The 18,838-nt window shown below is 39.1% G+C and overlaps 1 protein-coding gene and 1 long non-coding RNA gene across 3 annotated transcripts in view; both read right to left on the bottom strand.

The window, feature by feature from the left end:
- Nucleotides 1-7,628: 7,628 nt before the first annotated feature.
- LOC137500970 (uncharacterized) lies at nt 7,629-11,426 on the bottom strand. The gene is made up of 2 exons (XR_011018302.1): nt 9,654-11,426; nt 7,629-9,606 (listed from the first exon to the last, which is right to left on the bottom strand). It is a non-coding gene; the product is annotated as an uncharacterized lncRNA (long non-coding RNA).
- Nucleotides 11,427-11,505: 79 nt separating this feature from the next.
- LOC136873836 (putative glycerol kinase 5) overlaps nt 11,506-18,838 on the bottom strand; it is a 306,964-nt gene continuing 299,631 nt past the window's right edge. For both annotated transcript variants that reach the window (XM_067147104.2, XM_067147105.2), the window contains one exon: nt 11,506-13,751. In XM_067147104.2, coding sequence (XP_067003205.1) covers nt 13,594-13,751 — 158 coding nt within the window. In that variant the 3' untranslated portion in view covers nt 11,506-13,593. The remainder of the gene's footprint in view (nt 13,752-18,838) is intronic.

The following is an 18,838-nucleotide window of genomic DNA, read 5'->3' as shown; positions in this document are numbered from 1 at the left end:
ATTGACCAGGTCAGGGATGTAATGAATGAATCATATTTATAGGCTATTAGTACGATGAGGTCGCCACTCCCGAAGTGATTTATTAATGACTGATAGATGCTATGACATAAGAATGGAGAGTGTGCTGGAATGAAAGATGACAGGGAAAACCGGAGTATCTGCCCCGCCTCCGCTTTGTCCAGCACACATCTCACGTGGAGTGACCGGGATTTGAACCACGGTATCCAGTGGTGAGAGGCCGACGCGCTGCCGTCTGAGCGACGGAGGCTCTGGAAAAGGAGTACAAGATAAAAATAAATAAATCCAACACAAAATTAACGGAGTGCAGACGAAAGAAATCACTTGATGCACGGAATATTAGATTAGGAATTTAAGTCTTAAAGGAAATGCATGAATATTTTTACTTGGGTAGAAGAATAATTAATGATGGCAGAAGCAAGGAAGGCAGACTGTAGGCTATATAGTACAAACAGGGAAGACCATTCTTAAGAAAAGAAATCTGCTCACTTCGAACACTGACATAGGAATTAGAAAGATGTTTTTGGAGACTTTAATCTGGAGCGTGGCGTTGTATGCAAATGAAACATGGACAATAACTAGCTCAGAAAGAAAGAGAACAGAAATGAACCATGAATTGGGCCTTTCCGACTATTCAAATCGTCCGCCAGCTCTCAATAGTTAAACCAAATACAGGTTAAACCTACTTCAAAACTCATGAAATCTTTGATGGGAATAGTTTCAACTCTAAGGAATAGATGTCACTACAAGCGATTTACTAGCGAAGTCTGGTGTTCAAAGACTTTAACTAATATTCAGAATCCTCTTCTTAAAAAAAAAAAAAAAAAAAAAAAAAGATCAAGTTTGAGCAAGTAATCTGAATTGAAGGGTGCGGGCGAACAACGGGACAAGCGCCAAATTGAGCAAAGTAGAAATTTCAGTGGAACATCGAGTTTGAGGCCTCTTCCAAGGTGATTCGTAGCAAATACAGTAGAGATAATACGCGACACTTACGGATTTCGCCTTGCTAAAATAGGAGACAATTCGACGGTGGCGCTCCTAGTGACTTGACCTGAACAAATCGCGCTAAATTCAAATATCAATGGAAATGTATATACGGACATGGATAAATAAATTACGTCTAGAAAGAAAGTGTTATTGAGATATTAACTTCGAAGTTGCTAAAGCAATTTTGGATAAATGAATGAAGAATTATTTAAAAGGTTATTATTCAAAGACTGAAAATAGACATATAAACAAGAAGTGAAATGGAGTGGTGTGAAATGGCTTGATCTTTCATTTATGCATTACTTTTTTAGCTTTAGCATTCCTGCCTGAACTCTTACGGTTGGATTTGTCTTTTTTCTCATTTAAAAACATTGTATCATCACATTAAGACACTTGTCAATAAAAATATCGGCACATTCCTTACACATATGATGCAATGAATTAACATTTAATAGCTGGACAATTTTCCTCTTAACATGAAGCCTACTAACAGAAAGATATTCCTTACACATATGATGCAATGAATTAACATTTAATAATAATAATAATAATAATAATAATAATAATAATAATAATAATGTTTTTTGTTTTACGTCCCACTAACTACTCTTTTACGGTTTTCGGAGACGCCGAGGTGCCGGAATTTAGTCCCGCAGGAGTTCTTTTACGTGCCAATAAATCTACCGACACGAGGCTGACGTATTTGAGCACCTCCAAATACCACCGGACTGAGTCAGGATCGAACCTGCCAAGTTGGGTTCAGAAAGCCAGCGCCTTAACCGTCTGAGCCACTCAGCCCGGCGAATTAACATTTAATAGCTGGACAATTTTCCTCCTAACATGAAGCCTACTAACAGAAAGATAATGTATAAAATCCCGGCTTTAATCTGAGAAGAGGGATAAAGAAAGAAAAGTCTGAAAATGTTGTCGATAGTGATGCTTTAAGGAATATTTACGTACAATTAGGGCAAAAATGTAACATACCCTTGGCTGTATTGTCGAGGATTTCTAAAGTCGCTGGCCTGGAAATGATCTGAACAGATCTTATAATTCTTATATAAGCGTAACGTCCCTTCTTTCTTGTACATCTTATCCAAATCGCTTCTGTGACATTTCAAAACCCACAGATCACACCTACAACAACACATCGGTATTGAAGGTTAACTGCTGCACTCATCATCATCATTTCCCTTTATCCAGCTGTAGCCGGGTAGGGGCAAATATGGTTCCTCTCCACTTTCTTCGATCTTTCCACCACTCCTCCTCCAACACTGTTTCCCAGTCCAGGTTCCTTTCTAATAATAATAATAATAATAATGTTATTTGTTTTACGTCCCACTAACTACTTTTTAAGGTCTTCGGGGACGCCGAGGTGCCGGAATTTAGTCCCTCAGGAGTTCTTTAACGTGCCAGTAAATCTACCGACACGGGCCTGTCGTATTTGAGCACCTTCAAATACCACCGGACTGAGCCAGGATCGAACCTGCCAAGTTGGGGTTAGAAGGCTAGCGCCTTAACCGTCTGAGCCACTCAGCCCGGCAGGTTCCTTTCTATAATGCTGCGTTGGATGGTATCCTTCCATCTCAATCGTGGTCGTCCACGGCCTCTCCTTCCTTGGATTTGCATTTCCATCACCTTTTTTGGCATTCTTTCGTCGCTCATTCGCTTTATGTGCCCAAACCATCTTAGTCGGCTCTTCTCTATTCTATCATTCATTTTTTCCACTCCAATTTCTTCCCGGATTTTCTCATTCCTTATTTTGTCTCTTCTATTCTTCTGTATCATACTCCTCAAGAATTTCATTTCGGCTGCCTGTATTCGACTTTCATCCTTTTTTGTCATTGTCCAACTTTCTGCTCCGTAAGTTGTTATGGGTACTGCTGCACTATAGAATAAAATATGCGTATTTCATTTTATGCCAGTTAAAATATGGGTCGAGCAGGTCAGAAGATTATGAAATACTATAAAAATCTCTGTCACTGGAAGAATATATATGCAAACACAATATTACTTACATGTTCTTGTCACGAGGGAACTTGAAGAACGACCGCGCATTTTTCTCTACTTCGTAATTACTGCAGCCAAACACAGCACATACCTTTCCCCTCATGTAGAGAGGAGATATCAAGGAATTACACACACTACTATTTATTTATGTCAACTCACTGAAAACGTATAAATAACACCAAAAACTTAACACAAAAATACACGTGCTCTTATGAGAGAATCAGTACTGTTCAGGTCTACCCGCTAGAGTGAGCTCCAGTAGCTGTCGCTCGATATCTCGTTCAGTGTCGCGTATTATCTCTATTGTATTTGTTCGTAGTCTGTTAAAGGGGAAATCTACTACAAGTCGAGGCAGGCTCGATTTAGTTGAAAAGCCTTATTTTGTGTCTAGTGGAACAAGGGGACACGTGCCAATAAAAGCACTGTCGTTTTGTGCAGTTCCCGCTAACCAGTCTGGGCTTTCTTTCCTTCTGAATCTAACACGTTTGTTTGTAATCTCTCACTCTTTATTCAACTCATTCCTCTTCGGTGCCTAGATATGTCGGATACCGTGAAACTATCGCAAAGTGAACAAAGACGACTAAATAAAACACGTAAAAGGCCTATCAATCTTTCATATGGCCTTGTAATAAAAGGAGACGATTGCGGGATTCTCAGCAATCGTATGTTTCGATGAGAGGTGTTGAAGTTTCTGCTAAACTTGCGCTAACTATGCTAAGCTGTTCTACTTATCAATCATTTTCGTGGCTGCATGGTACATATCTAATATAATAACCCATAATGAAATAGTGTGTGGCTTTTAGTGCCGGGAGTGTCCGAGGACAAGTTCGGCTTGCCAGAAGCAGGTCTCTTTTGATTTGACGCCTGTAGGCGACCTGTGCGTCGTGATGAGAATGAAATGACGATGAAGACGACATATAGACCCAGCCCCCGTGCCAGCGAAATTAACCAATTATGGTTAAAATTCTCGCCACTGTCGGGAATCGAACCCGGGACCCCTGTGGTCAAAGGCCAGCACACTAACCATTTAGCCATGGAGCCGGACTTAACCCATAAACTCTATGGTTACTTACGTACTTAACTAAAAACGTTCTTACGTAAGTACATTATTTCTTCGATCATACACACACAGATAAAGTTACATCCATCCCATTAGCAGAGGTGAACACGTACAAAGAAGTCATGAGTTATACTTGTTTTATCATATGACACTTCACGAGAGACAAATCTTTCATTAAAATGAATGAAAGGTTTCACAATCTAGCATGTTAGATGTTAGATCGTACTTCTCAAGCCTTGTTTTACCGCGCGAAGTAGAATGGAACAACGGGGCACGTACACAGTCAGTCCTAGATGGAAGCAGCATGAGCTGAAGTCGCAGACAAATACAGTGGCTCAAAAAAGTATTGGTCTGCCCATAGCCGTGGTAGGTATGAACGGAACTGTATGGTACAAATAATGGTGCATATAATGGAATTACACATATGTAGATATTTAGGACAGTCAAGTACATCAGCAGGTTAAATATGGAGCCAAGAATCATTATGCGCCAAATAAGTATTGGTCTAGTACACAATATCATCGTGGCATCGTGCTCAAATACGTCAGCCTCGTGTCGGTAGATTTATTGGCACGTAAAAGAACTCCTGCGGGACTAAATTCTAGGACTGGGAAGGAAGCAGCCGTGGCCTTAATTAAGGTACACACTGGGCGAGTTGGCCGTGCGCGTAGAGGCGCGCGGCTGTGAGCTTGCATCCGGGAGATAGTAGGTTCGAATCCCACTATCGGCAGCCCTGAAAATGGTTTTCCGTGGTTTCCCATTTTCACACCAGGCAAATGCTGGGGCTGTACCTTAATTAAGGCCACGGACGCTTCCTTCCAACTCCTAGGCCTTTCCTATCCCATCGTCGCCATAAGACCTATCTGTGTCGGTGCGACGTAAAGCCCCTAGGAAAAAAAAATTAAGGTACAGCCCCAGCATTTGCCTGGTGTGAAAATGGGAAACCGTGGAAATCCATCTTCAGGGCTGCCGACAGTGGGGTTCAAACCCACTATCTCCCGAATACTGGATACTGGCCGCACTTAAGCGACTGCAGCTATCGACAAGGGTTATGAACTTCATGTTGTTGGTCGGTATTGAACTGAGATAACATATAAATTATAAACTGGAGAGTTTTCCACCTATTCAATACATAGTTGTATTTACAATGTTATTTACATTACATGGGACTAGTTTCAATCCTACTCGGGGTCATCATCAGCCATATTTAAACATACACAATATATGACAAAATCCTAAAACATATTTCTAAGCAGTAAGAACCCCCTCCTCCCCCTTCCACCCCCCATCCCCCCCCCCCCCCCAAGCCACCACCACTCTACCCAACCCGCATGCGCCTGGCCCTCACCTTCCTCCCCTCCCATATTTCTCCTTCTAGAGAGTATCGTCTACACCAGGGCCTCTCAAACGCCCAAAATCTCACGCGTGCAAACTGGGGTGCAGAGTTCCTGTGCACAGTAATATACAATATACAACACATGGAAGATTATAACCATAATTCACCAATATCGAACAAGACATGGACATTCTTGAATTAGCAAATAAAGGTCCTTTACTAAACATATTGGAGAATTACTACATACACCTAGACCAATATTTTAACGCTAATTACAATCTTAATGAAATCTCAGAGAAACCCAACATCCTTTTTGATTTTTTGATTTATTGATTTATTTATCACTTTTCTTAGAAATAATCATTCAGCCAAACAGAATTCAATCCTAAGTTTAATTGAAGGTACTTTTCCGAAACAATTATCCTTTCTCCCACACCCTTCAGCTCCATCTTAAATTCCCCCCCCTTCCACCCCCCATCCCCCCCCCCAAGCCACCACCACTCTACCCAACCCGCATGCACCTGGCCCTCACCTTCCTCCCCTCCCATATTTCTCCTTCCACCACCAGTCGCACACTACCAACTAAGCTGCATACACCACCATGCGAGGTGAGTGTCCATTTGCTTTGTTGTTATCTATTCTTCTTTCCACGTACTTTGCATTTTACTGGCTTTTCTCTATTTTAATAGGTCCAATATGTTTCTGCTATGAACTGAGAGTTCCACCCATTAATATCACCTCGCACAGTGTCTACTTTCTTCTCAAGAAGAATTCTAAAACTTCATCTTCAGTTCGCACAATTCCAACGATCAACCATGGAGCCCTATCGGCATAGTTTGGTTACTTAATACACCAAGTATCAAATTTTCTGCTTAAGCTGATACAGTGTATAATCAACTCTTCACAGATTCTTCTAGAAAGTATCGTCTACACCAGGGCCTCTCAAACGCCCAAAATCTCACGCATGCAAACTGGGGTGCAGAGTTCCTGTGCACAGTGCATCGGTTCCTTTCAGCTCGGACCGGACCAATGCTTTGTCTCTGGGCTACTCTATTAAGCTCGGCTCAACTCGGCTCGGATATGTAGAACTATGGAGCAAGCGAGGAAGACGGAGACAGGGGGAGCGAGCGAGACAGGTGTGGGGAAAGAGAGAGACAGCGCTATTGCTCCAAATCGAGGAGTGAGGGTCTGCACTCTGGTCAACCAAGCGAAGTCGTCTTTTGCACCGTGCACAGTGCATGCACTCTGAGAGGCCTTGGTCTACACATTTGTTACTCAAACATTGTACATACTTGTATACTTTTATTATATGTGTCATGTTATATCATGTCCATTCTTAGTACCATAGCACTCGGTCTACAACCGTTATGTATTACCAGGACCTACTGAATTCCATCTGATACTAAAATCATACTGAAATTGACCTACAACACAGAGCATCTCATTTGTTACTTTTATACCCAGACTTTTTAGCGTGTTTAGTGTACTTGTATTATATATTGCTCACCTATGTCACTTGTAATATTTCAGTTTCATTTGCAACATTTTGTAGCGCCATAGTACCTTGCCTAATTCAACCACACATCATATTATTGTATATTACAGTATATATTCATAAGGTTCTTACTGCTTAGAAACATGTTTTAGGATTTTGTCATATATTGTGTACGTTTAAATATGGCTGATGATGACCCTGAGTAGGGTTGAAACTAGTCCCATGTAATTTAAATAACATTGTAAATACAACTACGTATTGAATAGGTGGAAAACTCACCTGTTTATAATTTATATGCAGCTATCGAGGCTCAGTAATTTGAATGCAGCAGTGTAATTTTTCTGTCACAGGCTTGAACTATCTAGTCAACAAGGGGTAGCACCTCCATTTGGATTCTGTCACCAGTGTGTTAACACCATTATTACATGTTTGTTGTTAGCTCCGAGGACAAATAAACAGAAATTAGTGACATGTCTTTGAGATTTTATTTTTTTCTATTTGCGTAACTACAGGGACAGATATTTTCAGATGGTCTATAAACAGTGGGTGGGATAAAACTACGTTATAAGGCGCAGCTGGTTCACCTGATACATAAAAATTAGTTACAAGTTCACCCTGAGCTACAGTCAACACTGCAAACAAAAAATAGGACTTAAAGGAAAAGGAGGTAATTTAATACAACTAGAGCTGATAAATCTATTAAAAGCTTGAAAAACAATATAATATTTTTTCAGTGTAAAAAAGTTTATTACAAGTAATATTCACAGGTATTTTACAATCACGTTGCAGAACATTCAACAAAAATACAATATTTGGAAAATACAAAATAAGATGTGTGTGTAGTTGAAGGGATTTGTGGACTGATATAAACTGAATATTCTCCTAGGTATACAAAAAGCTAGACATTCTAAATTAGAGCATTAATAACACATACATTTTCAACTTTAGATAATGTTTGATGTTTGGTCACTTCGTAATATCTTAAGTGTTAAGAACCTACATAGCTCTAGGAAATTTCAAGGAAAATGGTGACAGCTGTGTAATGCCATTCAAACATAACAAGGCATGAGTTTTGTGTTTTAGGTAGGAAAATGTAATAAAGCATACTCTTGCTGCACCTTAAAGCTAATGTAGAAACTTAGACATTTAAGTTAGTATAATTCAGAGTGTGTCGTACATATTTGGCCATTCCTATACAGGGCAAATCTCTCCTGTGGTAAAAAGCAAGGAGATGGTTCAGGAGGTTATACAGAAGATACCTGCTAGGAGATAGAGTAGACCCTGCAGCCAGCGACTCAATGCCAAGAGTTGGGCAACGGTAAAAAATCCACCTTTCTAAAGGTTCTTTAGTTGGGTGCTGGTCCTCTGGTGGTGGAAATGCCACTGAAATTCAGCAGGCAGTGTCTGCTCTTCGGTCAAAGGCAGCTGAAAAAAGGCATTTGTTCTCCAGGTTAGGGGCAATAAGATATTAGATGCATTTGGGTGTGGTGAGCCAACCATAATAATAGCCTATGTGAAGCATCAAAATGAATCAGGACAAAGAGCTAGGAAGTACCCCAGAAGGAACGTGCATCTCTTGTGTCTCCAGGGCGGTGTGAGAAGTGGATGAAGGTCAATGATCCACTGTTTGATCCAGTAGTTTCCTGGATAAGAGTGATAAAAAAAAGAACATATAGTCCAATTCACTCCTGTTTTTGTATTACAACTGTATACTCATACTGTATACACACTCATAACATTTGCATTTTAAGCAAGAGTATTAGCAGTTGGGTATATGAGACCTTTTCGTACTGCAATCTACAGGTAGACTTTATGAGTGTGCCTCATGTAACAAGGTCTACGGTGGGCTGGCAAGAATCACAACAGTTAGTTGAAGCAACCTCCATCATTATGCAATGCATTATGATACACATTTTCTTCAAACTTCGATAAACTGACATAAAAAACAGTAGAAGTGTATGGGCTTACTATCATCCTTATCGTCACTCCTGTCACCTCCCTGCATTTTGCCCTGGAGGAGAGAATCAACCTGTTTAATGATAAAACAATACATTCAAACTGGCCTTGTTGCACTGTTTGAATTCATATCCCATTTGATAGAATTCACAAGAACTGACCAACTTTAAACTTCGTTTAACTTCAAATATATCTCCATTGCCGAACACTGTTATTAAAAAAAGTTCAATTTACATAGATTTGAAATTAGAATCTCTATTGCTAGCTCCACACTGCAACCATAATTATGCAGTTAGTAGTGCTTTTTGAAGGAGGAATACTAACAAAGAACTTTAAATTCTCTAAATCATTATTGGGTTTTCTGATAAAAACTATAGGGTGTGCTACAATAAGAATCATGAGTCATGTCATAATAGGACCTAAATCTACACTAAGTAGCCAGAAGTCTCTGGACACCGGACTGGAAATTCTCTATATGACGTCCGACCATTCATCTGAGGGTAGGTAAGCGCAGGTGCAATGAATCAACATCACAGATGAGATTTCTTTCTGAAGAGAATTGAGCAAGTTCAAATGGGGCATAATTGCACGGGCCTACAAGTTTGGGCATTCCATCAGAAAGATTTCACGGGAGTTACATGTGCTCAGGTCAACTGTTAGCAATATTATTGTGAAGTCGAACAGCGGGAGTCACTAAGTGGGAACACAAAAGAAATACAGAAGTGCTGAATGATCTTAAAAGCAGACCTGTATTGGAATACATCTATGAATACCAGAAAAATTGGCTAGAACACCTAAACGAGATGGACAGTAGCAGGATCCCCAAAGCAGTTGCAAACTACTGTCCTGGTGGGAAGAGATCTCTGGGACACCCCAGGAAGAGATGATGTAAAATGTAAATCTTTTGTATAGACCGTAATAGTTCTTTTACTCTAGGACTAATACATGAAAGGATGATGATGATTGTGAAGTGGAAATGTTAGGGAAACAGTGAACCCAATCATTGCTCTGATTGGCCTAAGAAATGAATTGGTAGGGATTGCTAAACTCTAAAGTGTACTCTATGAACCAATCGTCAGACATCCTTGTCAACTATTGCAGAGGACTTCTGTCACAGATCAGGGACAGAGGGCAGTAACAGAACAATCCATCAAGTCACAACAGGATTCTGTTTTCAGTGTCATGCAGCAGCCTAGAAGCCACTGATCACATGAACAAATGCACAATGTTGCTTAGAGTGGTGCAAACCTGGACCAGTGGAAGAAGGTTTTGTGGAGTGATATACTGTAGCAATCAGATGGAAGTATGTGGACCTGCCGAATGGCTTTTACCCGAGTGTGTTGTAGTGACAGTGAATTTGGTGGAGATGGGGTGATGGTCTGGGACTGTTACTTCCTGGTTTGGGCTTGAACCATTAGTTCTGGTCGACCTCACACTGTATGTAGGTGTTCATGAAAACTTTTTAGACAATAGCATGCTTTCCACACTGTGCCAACAGTTTTGAATTGGACTTTTTCTTTATTGGCATGATAATGCTCCTGTCCACAAAAAACGGACCTTGCATCGTAGTTCAAAGAAAATCAGGTGAGTATGCTGGAATGTCCTGCTCAAAGCCCAGACCTGAACCCTATCAGACATCTTTGGGATGAAATGGAGTGTTGGATGTGTGCCAGATCAGTTCACTTAACAACAAATCTTCACGAAGGATGGAAAGAAATTACACCTTCAGTGTATCAAAACTTAAAGAAAAACCTTCTGCAAAGATTAAACACTATAATCATAGCAAAAGGAAATCCCACACACTATTGGTAATATGGCTAGCATCTTTGAAATGAACACGAAGGGGTGTGCAGGGACTTTTGGTGACATAGTGTATATCCATACTCTACACACAATTCATATCAAAATTGTTAAAGAACATCTGTTGCTGCTGATTGAAAATAGGACAAACTTAATTAATACATTATGTTTAAATATCATGTGTAATTAATACAAACATTTATTTTCCAAGTCATGTGGAAGACTTGTAAATATTGACTCAGACTGCAACTGATCTCAAGTGTCAACAGACTGTACTAGAATTCTATTTTACAGCCTTGAATATAGAAAGAGTTACACAGCCATTTCAGATTGAAGTGACTACTGGGCTAACTCAGACCCCACAAAGCAGCTACACTAGTCTAGCCTATGGCATAAAACAGTGGTAGAATTCTTCATACAGATCATGTGACCACCCAAGAAAGGCAGCTGTTGGCAAGTAAGAGTCCACAAGGCTTATAGTGCCAGCAACATTAGCAGCATTATTCACGTGCAGAAAGATTTCTACACATCTTCACTCTAGGGGCCGATGACCTTCGATGTTAGGCCCCTTAAAACAATAAGCAGCATCATCATCATCATCATCACTCTTCCTTACTTTGTTTCTAATCACTCACTAAGTGGTCATACAACATACAGGCTTACAATTACAGAATTTTCTTCACTGGAATCCACCTTTAATGCTTACGGTACTCTTTTTCCACTGGCAACAATAATAACTCGCATTAAGTTAATTTGTTAACAATGTTATCAGTATCATCATTATTATTATTATTATTATTATTATTATTATTATTATTATTATTATTATTATTATTATTATTATTATTATTAATTCTTTTCTACCATTTTTTCCCACACCTGTGGGGTCGCAGGTGCGAACTGTGTCGCATATGTGGATTTGGCCCTGTTTTACGGCCGGATGCCCTTCCTGACGCCAACTCTAAATAGAGGGATGAAATCACTATTGCGTGTTTCTGTGGTGGTTGGTAGTGTAGTGTGTTATGTGAATATGAAGAGGAAAGTATTGGGACAGACAAAAATAACCTAGTCCCTGGGCCAGAGGAATTAATCAGAGGCGATTAAAATCCCTGACCCAGTCGCGGGAATTGAACCCGGGACCCTGTGAACCGAAGGCCTCAATGCTGACCATTCAGCCAATGAGTCGGACAATAATAATAATAATAATAATAATAATAATAATAATATGATGTTGCAAGGGTATATCATGAGATCAATAGGCTTAACCATGGAAGGTATAGGAAGACATAGGAGATACCCAGTATTCATGAACTTTAATACAATAGTGTAGAAGAAAGAGAGGCCACAGCAGCAACTGTAAGTAGGGGATTGAAAGTACTTCATTGATGTAACAGAATGGCAGCCAGAATGTTGAAGGGTACAACAGTATATATTGAAAATGTATGTACTATACTTATCTGACGAGAAGTAGCGTGGATGTGAGATAAGAGGTGCGATGGGTAAGCATGGCTGCCATGCATACGTCCATCTCAAGTCTCAAGGCCTTACAATAATGATTGGTTCTGTCTGTGGTAACTCTTGCAAATTGAGATGGTGTAGTGAAGTTTCAAAGTGGTAGGGCAATTGTACTTTAGTTACACATTTACTCGATGTACGACATAATGAACAGTTTGAGTTAATAAGGAATATGCAGGAGGTCGCATTGTCTGTCACGAATAATGTTTGTAGCTAAGAGTATAAAAATGGGAGTGCTGGTAGCAGGAACTGCACACAGGATAATAGGGCCTATAATTTTTGAAATCACAATTACTGGGCAGAGATATAGGAATGACATTCTCGTACCATTTTTTAACACTTGACGTACAATGAATGCCAGTCTGAATATTTCCATCAAGACTCGGCAAATGTGTATATGGCTAACAAGTCATTAAGTTTAACTGAGAACATTTTTGACAATAGGATAGATAATTAGTAAACCATTGTGGCCCACAAGATCCCCAGATCTTACGGTTTACAATTTTTATTTATGGAAAATATTGAAAAATAGGGTTTATGCAACAAACCCTCACACTCTAGATGAACTCAAACAAAATACTATGAGAGAAATTGAGGCTATCTTGGTAGATGAACTATTGCGTATGAATGAAAATTTTCTTAGATGAAGCTAGAAATGTATAGATGCAGGTTGAAGACATTTTCAACATCTTCTGTGACAAGGTGAGAAATTATTTTACTTTGATTATGTGTTATTATGTGTGCTTGTTATTTACATGCGATTCATACGGGCGCTCTCCCGGCCACAAGCTCAGTGAGTTGCCATGTGCTTATCTGACCTTCAGCTCGCCTATCTACCCGCTGCATTGCGCTGGCCGGTCCCACTTTGAGTGAAAGATAAGTGGACTTAGTTTTATGTTCAAGTGGTGAGAACAATTTTCTTAGTCAGTAATAATTTCATGTGACTGCTGCTAGAATTGTAAAGAAGACCCTCCAACAAGGGCAGGCGACATCTGTCGTGTATAGGAAAGTGCATTTATTGTGGTGGAGGATAGGATAGTACTGCGTGTGGTGTATGGATGGCAGGAATGTTGGGAATAGTACAAACACCCAGTCCCCAAGGCAAGAGAATTAACCATTTAAGTTTAAAATTTGAGACCCAACCAGGAATTGAACCCAGTGCCCTCTGAACCAAAGTCCACTGCACTAACCATTCAGCGAAGACTATCAGTCCATGATGAATTATTTTTCCTTGAATATTCTGCAACATCATTCTTCATGAGTTCATTATATTATATAATAGTTCATAGGAACACCAAGAGCAGTCACTTTTCTGACAGGTCATTCAACATTTTAATTAACATAATTACTTTCTTCTTGGAATGTATAACTGAGGAAGCCCAAGTACATACTTCAAAATGGCACCAGCCTTTAACACTATCATGAAGACCCAGAGTGATTCCACCTCAGAAAACGTTTTAGAGCTTCATTCCACAACTGGAAAGTATGAAGATACGTTTGGCTCCTTTCTTTATCTGCCTGGAAGACTCGTTCCACTTTTCTGAGCATTCGGAGTTCATCTTTTGACTTCCACATTCCTGAAACATAAAACAGTTATGCACTACTTTATTCTCAAGAATTGTTTCAAGTCTCCCACTAAGGCTACTGAGATACACTTCTAAGAGCAGAGATATTCATTGGCTGGCAAAAAAAGAGGATTACTTTGTAAAAACTGAACTGGAATCAAATAAACATCAACATTTGATTTAGGAAGGTTTTATGAGCTGAGAAACATTCAATGATTTAAGAAGTTTTTCAGTCTGTTAACGCTTTCACTCTGGCTGACTGCTGTAGGAGTCGTGCTGGAGCTGTGCCTCAAACCCGGTTGACTGTTGTAGAAGTCACGTGCCTTTCGGCTGTTTTCCGTTTCACTACGATAGACTGCTGTGAAAGTTCGGCCTTGGAAGTCTCTCACGACTGTCTTGGGAGTCTATAGTTACCGCTATGATCACCAGATGACAGGAGTAACCAGTTTGAAGATGAAACAATGTGCCTGGTATGCTACTCACTTCGCCTAGTTGCTCCCTTGTGCTGACATGCTTATGCTTCTTGACTGAGCTTTCAATCACTTTGATATTGTGAAAGGCCTGATGACGGAGGAAAGATATACTGCAGAGGAAGCTCTTTTAATAAGATGACGATGATAGTGATTTGTAATCTGATTCTGGTGACGGATGACTTCAATCACACCTTCTACTTCAGGTACGTTTACTATTCCAGTTATCACTTCGTCGTCTAAAAGGTCAGCCTACTTCAATGATTCGACTTAAGATGAAGATAGTGAGAATGAAGATCATATGCCTGAACCACCGAGCAGAAAACTAAATTGGAAAAAGTAGAACCTGAATCCGAAGAAACACAAGTTCAACGCAGCTAATTCCGGATTGAAAAGTTTAGTGGACAATGTTGGAATGTTGTGATTTTCTCATAAAAATAAAATACCATGTATTATATCTTGTATTAGTTATAAGAAAACAACATTAAGGTTATGTGTTGGTAACTCAGGTAAATTGAGTCAAGTGGTTTATCTTAGTTTGCTTTGTTCTTTGAACTGCTTAGTGTGTGTGATAGTTGTCGAAAACAAGCTGGTAATATGATTACTTAAACCAGTGTAATGAGCAGAAATGAAGATATATCAATAGGTTATGGGCCCAGAGTTCCAGAGCGCCAGAGATTCAGAACGCCGCAGTACATTCCAGACAATATAAGTTGAAATGGAGTAGCGAGAATTAACGGATGAAGCAAGTTGTGACATTATCGATGGGAAAAATGGTGACCTTGTGGACCAGTGAAGAAACACTGAATAGAAATGTGGCTAAGCTTACAGTGGAGAACTATTTTTCGTGGGCATTGAAGGTGAAACAAGAGCTGTTGTTGAAAGATGTGTGGGAATCAGCAATTGCCTCAGACAGAAACAAGAAGACGAGCACGAAACAATGTGATTGCGTTAGCGGTTATTTTCAAATATATCGGAGAAAATTTTGAAAGTGACATTGCAGGTATTGAATCAGCGAAAAAGGCATGGGAAAAACTGGACAAGTTATGTAATGACGGAGGGCTAGTGAATGGTGCTATGACCTTGAAACAGTTAACTCATTTTGTGAAGCCCAAGGACATGAGTGTTTAAGAATATTTCGCAAAAATAAATCAACTGTGGAGGAGAACGAGTAAAGCCGGATACGAGTTCACAGATCAACAAGTTGCAGGAATAATCATCAGAAATCTTACAAAGGATATGCAGTTTGTATACCTTCCTTGGAAGGTGATTTGGCGAAACTGACAATCTCAAAGGAGAAGGCGAGATTACTCACTGAGGAAAGCAGAAAGAAACTTCAGCAAAATGGAGGAAAAGCTTACAACACTGAAAAATGTGAGGAGGATGAAGCTCAGGCCATGATTGTTCAACAGAAATGATATATCAAGAAAGAAGACATGGGATGAGGAAAACAGTATAGTTGCTACAATTGCGGTAAACAGGGATATGTATCTAAATATTGTCGCAGTACCCAAACGTGCTTCAATTGTGGTAAGTCAGGACATTATTCTAAAGTATGTTCAACAATGAAGAGAGGCGAATCATCACAGGAGAGTAAATCAGTGAATGCAAGTGGAAAAGTTGTAAGCTCAGAAATTATACTTGTAGTAGATAAAGCAATGAGCATGGTGGTTTCTGTAGGAACTGATAAAATTAGAGACTGGCTGTTCAATCCAGGTGCGTTCCATCATATGTGTCCAACAGAAGAGATGTTTATAGACATGTCAACAAATGTAACTGGGAATGTAGAAATAGGAGATAAACAGTAAGCTGGATATTAGAGACATAGGTAGGTAAGATGAATGTAAAAATGTCAACAGGATGGACAATTACATTTACAGACGTGTTGTATGTACCAAACTTGGGTGCAAATTTAATATCAGTTGGTAAGTTAACCAATAAAGTTTTCAAAGTAGGATTTTCAGGTGAGAAAGCAGCGGTTGTAGATAAGAATGGAGATGAAACATTGTTTATTGCAAACAGGAGGAATGATATATATGTAGTACAGATGGAGCGAAGAAATGATATTGTAGCTGTAAGTGATTGTGACCAAGTAATAGATCAAGAATGTAATAACAATGTAGCATTTAAATGTGTTGGGGAGGTTAGGTTGTGGCATGAGAGATATGGACATGTATATTCTGAAGTTTTGTTTAAATTGCCTATGTTAGAATTGAAAAGAAGTAATGATATTAATACTTGTTCTGTATGCATTCAGGGGAAACTAATTAACAAGGGAGTACCTAAGTCTTGTGAGTGTAAGGGAGAAAAACCACTTGATGTTGTGCGCACTGATGTACCGTAATTGGAAAAATTAATCCACAATCACTTGGGAAAGCTCAATATGCTGTTACTATGATTGATGAATACTCCAGACATAATATGGCTGTATGTGTGAAAAATAAGGATGAAATGTTGGAAGTGTTTAATAGGTATCAGGCAAAGGCAGAAAAGTTTCATGGTGTAGGAGTTAAGGTAGTGCAATCTGACAATGGTACAGAGTATACATGTAGCAGGTTTCAAGCACAATTACATAGCAATGGCAGAGGTATCTCGAGAAGTAACTTGGATGAAAGATTTGCTATAAGAGCTAAAGTTGGAAAGGTTTATGGATATACCTTGTAAAGTTTTTGCTGACAATGCAGCAGCGATTAAATTGAGGAAAAACGATAATATGAGTGAAAGGTCAAAACATATTGACATCATGTAACATGTACGTAGAAAACTAGTAGAAAAGGGGTTCATTGAGTTTGTATACGTAGCAGCAGAGAGAAATGCTGCAGACTTGTTCACAAAGAATTTATCGAGCAACAAGCTTAGGAGTTTCTATAGGCTTATAGGATTGCAATGAGAGGATAATTAATTGAAGTGTAGTTTTTTATTTTTTGAGAAAAATATTTGGAATGTTGTGATTTTCTCATAAAAATAAAAATAAAATGCCATGTATTATAATGAGTTGTCTAGTTGCAAAACCCGTTATGTGCAGACCAACAAATTTTTCAGGAAGCGCAAAAAACTATCATTTGTTGTGCAACGAAGATAGGAGGTTGAAATTTTGTAATTAAACAGTAAGCATTCATCTTCGTCATACCGCAAAATATCCACAAAATTTAACTTATAGAACCCATGTTTTTTTTGCAAAAAAAACATTTGGACATAACGAGTTTTGCAGCAGTTTTGTGGAGTTAAAAGATATGTGCAGCAATATATGGAACAGAGTGTGCAGATTCATGGTGAGAGTATTTTAGTAGCTACGTTTGAAAGTATTACACTATGAAAATAGCATGAATGGAAACAATTTAGGTTAGGATATAATGTTTTGATATCTAATCCCCGCTCTTTGATTTAATAATTACATCAAGAAATCATTGCGCATTCAAAACGTTTTATAAGTTCTATAACATTTTGTACAGTTATATTAACAATCCTTGGCATTTCACTGTTTAAATTTTGCCGCTGGTCAAACAGTGCCTTATAGAATGTGCGGTCATCGTTCCTTATCCACTCTTTCTCGTAATGTTTGGTCAGCAATGTGTGCAGGTCGTTGAACTTTTCTTTCTTAAGAGGAACCCTTTTCTCCACTGGTACTGGCACAATAGCAGAAAAGGGTTTCCCATGGTTCAATATGCTTTTTGCTTCTACCACAATCACTGTTATAGTTTACTTCACTTCTTATCATACAGCCGCTTGATTTTGTTTGTGTACGCATGATCCTCTTACAGGGTTCTGCGACATAATGAGCTTTGCTGCATAACAAATGCTGGACATAACGACTTTTGCAACAGTTCTGTTATTTTCCACCTTTAAATGTATGGATTAAATGGCCTTCGCTCACGTATTACATTACTGGATTGTGTATTTTGATGAGCTGCATACAATGGCGGCGATAACTCATTTTGAGAAAAAATGAACATTACGGGTTTTGCAATTGGATGACTCATATCTTGTATTAGTTATAAGAAAACAACATTAAGGTTATGTGTTGGCAACTCAGGTCAATTGAGTCGAGTGGTTTATCTTGGTTTGTTTTATTCTTTGAACTGCTTGGCGTGTGTGATAGTTGTCGATAACAGCTCTTAATAAAAGGATGTGAGTGATGAAGCATTTCACCAAATATGCATTACAAATTAAACACTTTTAAACTCTGCCTCTCCTCTCCTCTCCTCTCCTCTCCTCTCCTCTCCTCTCCTCTCCTCTCCTCTCCTCTCCTCTCCTCTCCTCTCCTCTCGTCACGAGATGACTGCGGATGGGAGAGTGGAACGGGACAAGTATCCTGTACAGTGAGCTCGATGAACCACCCGCTGCTCACGTCCAGAGGGTAACGCCTTCATACTTGCTATGCCAGAGTGAAAGGGTTAATACAAGAAATATAACATTTAGAACACTACAGTATAACAAACTTGCAAAAAATTATTAGTAAACTAATCACATCTTTTAATGAATGATATATAATTTGATTAAGTAGTTAGTTGATCAGTTCAAAAAGAATGACTAAAAAAGTAAGAATAACCACATAAGTATAACTATGAGACTAGCTGAAGACCTGGAAAGACTAGAACAAGAAATGTATGACATAAAATGGGATATTCT

The sequence above is a fragment of the Anabrus simplex genome, chromosome 5 (genome assembly GCF_040414725.1).
Source record: "Anabrus simplex isolate iqAnaSimp1 chromosome 5, ASM4041472v1, whole genome shotgun sequence".
NCBI classification, from domain to species: domain Eukaryota; kingdom Metazoa; phylum Arthropoda; class Insecta; order Orthoptera; family Tettigoniidae; genus Anabrus; species Anabrus simplex.
The sequence above is the reverse complement of the archived record's forward strand: the minus strand, read 5'-3'. Positions and strand labels throughout refer to the sequence as shown.